General features: G+C 53.3%; 1 protein-coding gene across 2 annotated transcripts; it reads right to left on the reverse strand.

Moving 5' to 3' along the window:
• Positions 1 to 1767: 1767 nt before the first annotated feature.
• On the reverse strand, positions 1768 to 8028 carry EOMES (eomesodermin). 2 transcript variants are annotated; one of them, XM_042955196.1, is made up of 6 exons: positions 7115 to 8028; positions 5953 to 6107; positions 5157 to 5278; positions 4549 to 4707; positions 4402 to 4463; positions 1768 to 3576 (listed from the first exon to the last, which is right to left on the reverse strand). In XM_042955196.1, the coding sequence occupies exons 1-6, from the start codon at positions 8011 to 8013 to the stop codon at positions 2895 to 2897; spliced, it is 2079 nt and encodes a 692-aa protein (XP_042811130.1). In that variant the 5' UTR covers positions 8014 to 8028; the 3' UTR covers positions 1768 to 2894. The 2 variants fall into 2 exon arrangements, with proteins under 2 accessions (XP_042811130.1, XP_042811129.1); XM_042955195.1 differs by having other exon boundaries at positions 1768 to 3633.
• Between the last annotated feature and the right edge of the window lie 743 nt (positions 8029 to 8771).

Below are 8771 nucleotides of genomic sequence, written 5' to 3' on the forward strand. Positions count from 1 at the left end.
GACCCTGGCGGCGAATGTCAACAAACGGGGCGCCGAGCCCTTGATCTTTATTTAAATAGAGGCTTGTTTATCGGTGTCTTCCCGGGAGGATTAATTAGATACATCTCTTCACAATTTGAAGTCTGACACTCCGTCTTAGGAATGCCTTATCACAAGGTGTTAATTGGGGCCACTCAGCCACTTACGTTTCTATTAAACACTGTGAGGGACTTTTCACAAGTACCAGGTTCTTTTCGCCGTGCGGTGCAAAAATATACAGGACTCGAAATAGACCGGGGCCAGAGTCTGCTGCAGCCCGGCGGTGATTAGCATCTTCCGGCTTTCTAGAGGGCAGAGCGCTGTCCCTCGCAATCCCGTCGCATCTCCCAATACGTTACGGTTCCTCGGGGTGGGGCGGGGGGCGCTGACCAAGCGAGGGGGGGCTGCGAGTCCTCCCGCCAGAGTCTGACGCCGTCATCCACCATAAGTGTGCATAAAACAGATTTCAAGCTTTCGTTTCTAGCGTCGTCAAATTCCGGGGGGCTTTGGCAAAGCGTTTGGAACAAGCACCATCGTAGACACGTGGGGCTAGAGGCCGGGTCCCCAAGGCCACGGGCGGCGCGGGAAGAAGTCGGGCCCACGGAGGGTGCAGGGAATGGGAAAGTGGGGGGAGGCTCCTGGCGGCCTTAATTGGGCGCGGAAGAGGAGGAGGTCCCGGCTGATGGCTCGCCTCCCAGCGGCTAATCCTCTTAGCGGCTGCATTTCCGCGCCACGCAGTTTAGCAGAAAGACCCTCCTGGCCAGACCTTTACCCCGGGAGGGTCAGGAAGGGGCTGGAAAGGTTTGCAAGCTGGGCCAGAAGTCGTCTGCTGATAAGCCTGGCGGGACGTCTGGCGGGGGGACAAAGGGCCCTCCGCCCCACTCCTGGGTTTAACGTTTCGGCGGGCCCGAGGCTCAGCCAGGGGACGGGGTGGCCTTCGCCCTCCTGGGGAATGGGAGGCAAAGAAACGGAGCTAAACTCTGGGCGAACCGCTCCCAGGCTGCTGTTCGTCGAGCGGCACTGCACGGGACGACTGGAATCCTCATTTGTAAGCGTCGCGCGCGCCCCTAGCCCGCGCCGCAGCCCCAGCGTCCCCAGAGTCGCCGGCCAAGTTTGGCTGCCCGCAAAGCGCCCCAGCCAGCAGCGACCGAGGCGAGCCGCCCGCGGCCGGGGGTGCGCCTCGGGGCTCCGCGCAGAAAAAAAGCCGCAGGTCGGAGCCGAAACTGAGCCGTGGGCGGCCCCGCTTCCCGCCGCGCTTCAGGGACCAGTAACTCGTGGGCGCTCCAGGGGCCGCGGGGGTTCCCGGGGAGCCCACATGGGTCCAGAGATGGGTGGCCCCAAGAAAGCCTAGGAAAAGGCGCAGAGAACGAAGTGGTCCCTGGCCCAGGCAGGTCCGGGAACCCACGGGCTGGGGGGCTGACGTTTTCCAGGCTGGGGCCCAGCATAGGCCATGCAGCATCCCTACGTCCTCCCCTCCTCCCCACCCCCACGGGCCCAATACCCATTGTCCAGACTTCCCAGTGGGGCGAGGAAATAACCCCATTCATCTTCAAGAAAAAAAAAAAAGAAGATAAACAAAAGCAATCCCACCCCCTCATGACTACTGTGTCCACTTACAGATTCTAGAACATGGGGGTGGGGCTGGGGGAGGTAGGGAGGGGAACAGTGTTCATGCTGGAGAAGAGTGGAGGAAGAAGCAAAAAGTAACAAAACAAAGAACAAAAAGTAAAACTGTACAGAAGACGGAGCTATGCCGGTTCCCTTAATGAACCACATTTATTAAAAATGACTAAGACTGTACATAAAAATCCAAGATCTCTAAAAAGCCTATAGGAGCTGTGGCATCAGGTTTTAGTTTCTTCACATTACCGAGTTGGGTAGGGGGCTGGCAAGAGGGTGAAATAGTTTTCCTTAAACACGTTTCAAGTTAGTACAGAGTAGCTGAATACATTCTTAACTATCTAAGAAGTAAACAGAATATTCCCAAACATCAGGGATGATGAGAGAACCAATCCCCCTGCCCCTGCAACTGTTGTCAGGTGATCTGGAAATTCTTTACAAAGCCAAAGCACCAATGTTACATAATCTCAGACACGTATGTAGACTATTTGTACAATATATCCCACATTATTCTACGGTGTATCTAAGCACACACAAAATTGTACACTTTAAAATTCTCTCTTTTTTTTCTTTTTTGGCGACTCCCTCTTGCCTGCCCTCTCCTGAGTCCTACTGGCCACCCCGGCACGCAGCAGAGGACTGGCAAGTGAGGCGATCCTGAACTAGGGCAAACATGGCTTGTTTCCAAAGCCTAGGAGGAATCCAAGTCAGGTAAAACCAGCACCTTCAGGAAAGTTTTTCTCACCTCCTAGGCCTAGCATCTTTTGTCCCCAGCAGAAAGTAACAGCAAAAAGTCCCTTGTTGAAGCTTAAGGCCCAGCCCTTTTCTTCCAGAAGCAAAACATCTTACCACTCTGGGATTCTCTTTGCTTACAGATTTACAAATAGAAAGGAGAACCGAGGCTTTCAACTCATCGGATAGCGCTCAGCACTCAATCTTCACAGCCCGATTCTCTGAATGTTTAGTGCCTCCAATAAATAGATCCAGAACCTCAAATAACCTTGGAATTTTAAAACACTTTAAAGTCCTTCCTTAATTTTATTTAAAAAAGAAACAAAAAATTGCCAGGCTTGTTTCAGTTACCTGCAGCAATCAAAAAGCTTTGGCACCTTCTTTTAGAGGATTGCACAAAACAGGATGCATCAAGGTGGAATGCAAACGTCTTTTTGGCAAACCTAGGCAAAGAAGACAACAAAAAACACCACCAAGTCCATCTGCAAAAAGTTAGCTCATTTTTACGAAGTTGAAGTAACTCTTTAGGGAGTGGGGTAAAAAGCATAATACCCCCCCATGCCTTTTGAGGTGTCTTTGCTGTACTCTTCGGCGTTAATGTCCTCACACTTTATGGAGGGAGAATTTTCATTGCTAGAGGTGCTAGGAGACAGCCGCCTTCGCTTACAAGCACTGGTGTATACCCCAGAATCATTGGAATCGAGAGACTTGATGGAAGGGGGTGTCTCTATCCAGGAAGAGCTAATTTCTTCTTTGACTTTCTCCTTGGAGAGCTGATCTTCGGAGAACACAGGGGGGCTGGTTCTGGAGGTCCATGGGAGTCCAGCGGCCATCTTCCTCTGATAAGAACCTCGACCTCCCCACCCTGCCATGGCAGGGAAGGTTGGGTCAGGGTAATACCCCAGGGCGTGGGACGTCTGGAGGGGCAAGGATTTAATACCATATGGGAGCAAGGTGCTGGAAGTATATTCAGACTCATAGGAACCGATGTCTAGTTTGTTGGTCCCAGGTTGCTGGACAGGCGTGACAAGCCACCGCTGGGGAGGGTTGGCCACCTCTTCGCTCTGTTGGGGTGAAAGGAGGCCGTTGGTCTGTGGCACGGTTCTCTCGCCATTATAATATCGGGCTTGAGGTAAAGTGTTGACAAAGGGCTCCGGGAAGAAGGACTGAACGCCGTACCGACCTCCAGGGACAATCTGATGGGATCTAGGAGAATCCGTGGGAGATGGAGTTAACCTGTCATTTTCGGAAGCGGTGTACATGCTACAATATAAAGAGAAACACTTAAAAAAAAAAAAAAACCCTAATGTTGCCCCAAATAACCACCTCCCAGAAATCAAAAAGGCTCACTTAGTGGGTTGCACTGGGAGCACTGGTCTGCTGGAGTGGAAGGACGGAGGTAGGAGGCACATTGGCCTGTTTCCGCTGGACTCTTAGCTCATGGGGGAAAAGTTTCCTCCCAAGCATTTAAGGACTGAAACTATAGAGAATCCACCTTTGTAAGTGCTGGGAGTTAAAGAAGGTGCAACTCTCCTTTGTCAATGTCAGGGGAGGGGCGCTGGCTGTGGTGTTAGAAATTCCAAATTTAAAAAGTATTGTGGGGTCTTGCTGTTTAAGGTGAAAATTACATCCTCTTAGTTTTCAGTTTTTCTTATGTAAAATAATAATAATAATAATAATAAAAGAAGGGGAGTAATAATACCTGTTCCTTAGAGGATAAAACAAAAGTTGGCTCACATGAAAAGGAAGGTATATAAATGCAGATTATGAAAATTTCAAATCTCCACTCAAGTGTTAAAAAAAAAAAAAAAAGCTCCTCATTTTTCAGCCCTTAACCTTCCTTTAGAAATTAACAAAACCCTTCTGTGAAAATTCTAAAGCAAGATTAGCTGAGGGAAAACTATGCAAAAAATAAAAATAGATAAAAATCCCAAAGATGAAAGCTCTTCCTGGAATGTTCTCTGAAAGTGTCTGGTTATGTATATCCTGCTCAAAGGTGACCATGCAAATATGAACAAAAGTTGCACTTACGAATCATAGTTGTCCCTGAAGCCTTTTGCAAAGGGGTTATGGTCAATCTTTAGTTGAGTTATCTAGATAGGGGAGAAAAATGGTCGTTGAGTGCGTTATCACACCGGACCTGGCTGTAGAGGTTCTTGGGACAGTGGGGACACTCACGTCAGTGTTCTGGTAGGCAGTCACTGCAATGAACTGTGTTTCCGAGAAGGTGAAGGTCTGAGTCTTTGAGGGCTCATTCAAGTCCTCCACACCATCCTCTGTGACTTCAACAATGTGCAGCCGGGGTTGGTACTTGTGTAAAGACTGTAAGACTATCATCTGGAAATGGTATAGAAACAGTGTCGCCAAATCCCAGAAGTCTCTTAGAGGCTCAGCAAAAGTAAATCTTGACAAACTACATAGTTTTGCGATGGGACTCCCGCTTGCTCCCCACGACCGCGACAGTTTTCTATTGTCATTTTTCAGATCTTATCCTTGCTGCTTTTGAAACCTAAAAACACAGCCCGGCATGCATATTTGATAAACACTCTTTCCTCTTAGTTTATGAAGTCCCCCAAAGCTTTTAGTATTTCTTTTCCTAACGGTCAATTCACTGTTACTGACATCTAGTGAAAATGAGAAAGGTCAAAAAAAAAAAAAAAAAAAAGGTTAGAAATAGGGGAGCAAACAGGGAACAAGTGCACATGTTACAAATACAGTGAAGGGTTCGGAAGCTCATTAGGAAAGGGATCTATCGCCAGAAGACACCCCATCCTCTGTCACTCTACCTGGGTGTTGTTGTTGTTTGCGCCTTTGTTATTGGTGAGTTTTAATTTCCCAAAAGAAATCTCCTGTCTCATCCAGTGGGAACCAGTATTAGGAGACTCTGGGTGAACATACATTTTGTTGCCTAAGAGAAAATGAAACAAAACACAAAACCCAAGCATACAGGGCTGATTACAAATGGACACACGGGGAGGGATGTCTGTTACCTCTGGGCAAGATTTAAGAGCTACTCTTCCAGCCTAGTTTTCCCAGTGCTAGCTCTCCAACTAGACTCCACCCACAGCCCACCCAGGGCGCCTGTGCCTCCAGACTTCCCTGGACAAGGCAGTCATCTAATGCTAGCTCAAAATATAAAAATAGAACCACCAGGAGGTGTCTCTTGAAGGTCATTTTGGGGCCTTCTAAAGATGGAAGGGCAACGTCTGATGCAAAGTGGCTGGGTTTTCATGGGTGGACTCGACCTTGGCAGGGCTTTCTCAAGGCTTGGAAGACTGGAGCCCTTGCCCCCACCCCACCCCCACCCCGGGACAGAGGGTGGGGGGTAGGGGAGATTTAGTAGGAATTGGTAGGGGAGGGGCGGAAGGAGTAGGGTATGGTAAAAGTACCAAAGTTTATATTGACAGGCAAGAAATCTTGGCTTGGCAATTCTCTCCCTCTCTCCAGATTCAAACAATATAAAGAAACTCATACTAACACCTCTGCAGATCAGGGGAAAGTATTCGATTTAAATGGGAGTTCTCTGAGTCCAGGGTCCCCCGCTGGCCCGCTCCTCCCTGGCCGGGCCTCCTCTCTCCTCACCCTGCATGTTATTGTCCGCTTTGCCACAGGTCACCCACTTGCCCCCCTGGAATCGCCAGTGATTGGGGTCCGCCAGCACCACCTCTACGAACACGTTGTAGTGGGCAGTGGGATTGAGTCCGTTTATGTTGAAGCTCAAGAAAGGAAACATGCGCCTGTGCAAGGGAATAGAACCAGGGAAAACAATTTACATTCGGACGCCCGGGAGCAGGCCCATTCTAGGCCGGGTTTGCGGCCACCTGGGGGTAGGTCGGAGCAGGACATTTAGAAGTCTACAGAAAGAACAGAAAACCGCCACATAACGTGGCCCTTATTCTGCAAAATATTTCTGACCTGGCAACTCTTGGACCATCTCTTTTCGGAGACAATCGACCCCAAAGTCAGTATTTCCCCAGTTCCCTCTCTCCCCACTCAAGTCCTTAATTTTTCTTCCAGGATGGGAAAAGCTCTTTCATTTTTCTACGTACAAGTACCAGAGAACGACAGTCAGTTGTTCGTCTTAAAATTTTGCAATTTTACTCGTCAGGCTCCAAGTTCCGCTTGAGCGCCCCTCTCCCAGCACCCACGCCTCGCTTTCCCCGTTAGTACCCACTATTAGCAGTTGGAAGTGTATCAGAACTTTCTCGCGCCCGGAACCCCACCAGGTCTGGCTCCAGGGCCTGCCTAACCAACCACCCCGACCAACCCACCCTCCAACGCCCATCTCCTCCAGGCGCCCCACGGAGACTGTGGCGCCTAAACTGCGGGAGCCCATCTACTGCGCTCAGGAAGCCAACCCCTGCTCCTTTTCCCCATCCGCGGCTCTTCGCCGGTATGCAGGGAACAGCTAGTAAATCCAGCTTTGTGGACAAGCCCCAATTTCCATTTCCGCCTCCTTCTCGCCAGTCCAGGTGAGGGTGACCGGAGGGGAGGGGAGGGGAGGGGAGGGGTGTGTGCGGGGGGGATGGGGGTGGGGGTGGGGGAACAGCTGTAACGTTAGCACCCACCTCACACAAGGCGGTGCGCAGACCGGCAGACCCGGCTTGGAGACGCGCGCGGAAAAACACTCTTCCAAGCCAAGCGCGGAACGAACGGGCACGGCTCCCTCACCCCCCAGCCTTCCCCAGGACCACACAGTCACTCACTTGTCATTCACCTCGGGGCCCCTCGGCGCTGCGCTCACCTGCCCTGTTTCGTAATGATCATCTCGGTTTGGTGGCGGTGGAACTTGAGCCACAGAGGCCGGTTGCACAGGTAGACGTGGGCACGGAAGCCGGAACCAGGAACCCCCAACCCCCCCAGTCCTCCGCAGGAACCCGCAGCTGCCGCCCCAGGGTACGGCCCATAGAGCGGAGCCCCCTGGCTGTACTGATAGGCGCCCGGGCCGCCTGCCCCGCCGCCGCCGCCGCCGCCGCCGCCGCCGCCCGCGCCACTACTCGCGCCGGCTCCCGGGCCGAACTGCGCCCTCCCAGGTGGGCACACAGCCGCGGGGAAGCCGCCGGGGGGCAGCATGGAGCCGTAGGGGTAGCGCGCCCCGTTGGGAGCAGGGTACACAGATCCGTGGGGCGCCCCGGCCGCCGCCTGGTAGGGGAAGAGCGAGCAGGGCGCGGCCAGTTCGGAGCCCTGAGGCCCGGGGGACTGGAGGTAGTAGCGCTCCGAGCTCAGGCTGTCCATGGAGTAGCGCGCGGTGGCGGCGGCCGCGGCGGCCGCGGCGGCGGCGGCGGCGGCGGCGGCAGAGGGCAGCTCTTCCTCCCCGCAGGGGGAGCCCTTGCGGCCGTCCGGGGGCCCGGGCTTGGCCACTGCCGCGGCGCTGGCGAAGGCGTCCCCGGCGTCGGCGTCACTGAGCATGGCCGCGGGGGCCCCCGCGCTGGCTGCTGTGGGTTCCCCGCTCCCAGTCTCGCACGAGAGGCTGCCAGGGAACTTCTTGGGCGCTTTGTCTAAGTCCAGCCTCTGAGGCGAGGGGGCCGCGCCAGGGAGGTGGCCTGCGCTCCCGCTGCCTCCGCCTCTCGCGCTCTCTAGCGGGTAGAAGTGAGCGCCGGGCAGGTTCACCGTGCTCACCAAGAGCTGCTCCCCTAACTGCATGCTTTGCAAAGCGCAGACGGCAGCTGGCGGCTTCCTCTCCTCCCGCGGCCTTAATATAAAGGCAGGATGGGGGAGCCAGCGCCCTCTTCCGAGGGGAAGGTAACTTCCCCTTCCTCCGGTGCTGGGGCTACCCACCTGGCTGCACGCGGGCGGCTAAGGCGCGCACTCGCGCGCCCCGAACCCAGCGTACTTGCCGCAAGGAAAACTCGCTGGGTTTGAAGGCAGGAGGTGGCAATTGACCGAAAAGCACTCTCCTTTTCCTTCTCTGTCCTCCTTGCCTCTCGGGATCCCCGTCCGCCTCCTCACTCACACCCAGGAAGAAGAGGACTAATATCTCTGCCCCATCCACCCACCAGCGCTGTTCTTTCTGCCCTTCTCGACTGCCCAGCTGTCGGTCAAGTTGACCACTTGGAAACTTGCAGGCTGTCATTGGCTGCTTTATATACGTGAGGCCAGGGAGGGGCTTCGCTGTCCCACAGCCCAGGACCCTCCTATTGGCTGATGGAGGTGACACTAATTCAATTAGGCATTTACTAATTGGATCAAGTCGCCTGCGACTTTCTTTTCCTTTAGTCTTTTTTTTTTTTTTTTTTCTTCTTCTTCTTCCCAGAGACTCTGTCCTACTGTGAGAATCAGTCGTTGTGTCCATATTTTGCTAGAGTTTGGGGGAACAGGATTTGGGGGTCTCCGTAGCAGGGTCCACTCTAAGCATCGAAGTCATCTCAGCAGCCTGAGTGGAGGATGCGGGGGCGGGAGCA

Source organism: Panthera leo, chromosome C2 (genome assembly GCF_018350215.1).
Source record: "Panthera leo isolate Ple1 chromosome C2, P.leo_Ple1_pat1.1, whole genome shotgun sequence".
NCBI classification, from domain to species: Eukaryota; Metazoa; Chordata; class Mammalia; order Carnivora; family Felidae; genus Panthera; species Panthera leo.

Excerpts from the sequence above, each read along its gene's own strand:
- EOMES (XM_042955195.1), bottom strand. The coding sequence starts at position 8,013 with ATGCAGTTAGGGGAGCAGCTCTTGGTGAGCACGGTGAACCTGCCCGGC. Across the intron at positions 5,279-5,952 it reads AGCGGACAATAACATGCAGG|GCAACAAAATGTATGTTCAC; the intron begins GTGAGGAGAGAG and ends ATTTTCTCTTAG. Across the intron at positions 4,464-4,548 it reads CTGCCTACCAGAACACTGAC|ATAACTCAACTAAAGATTGA; the intron begins GTGAGTGTCCCC and ends TCCCCTATCTAG.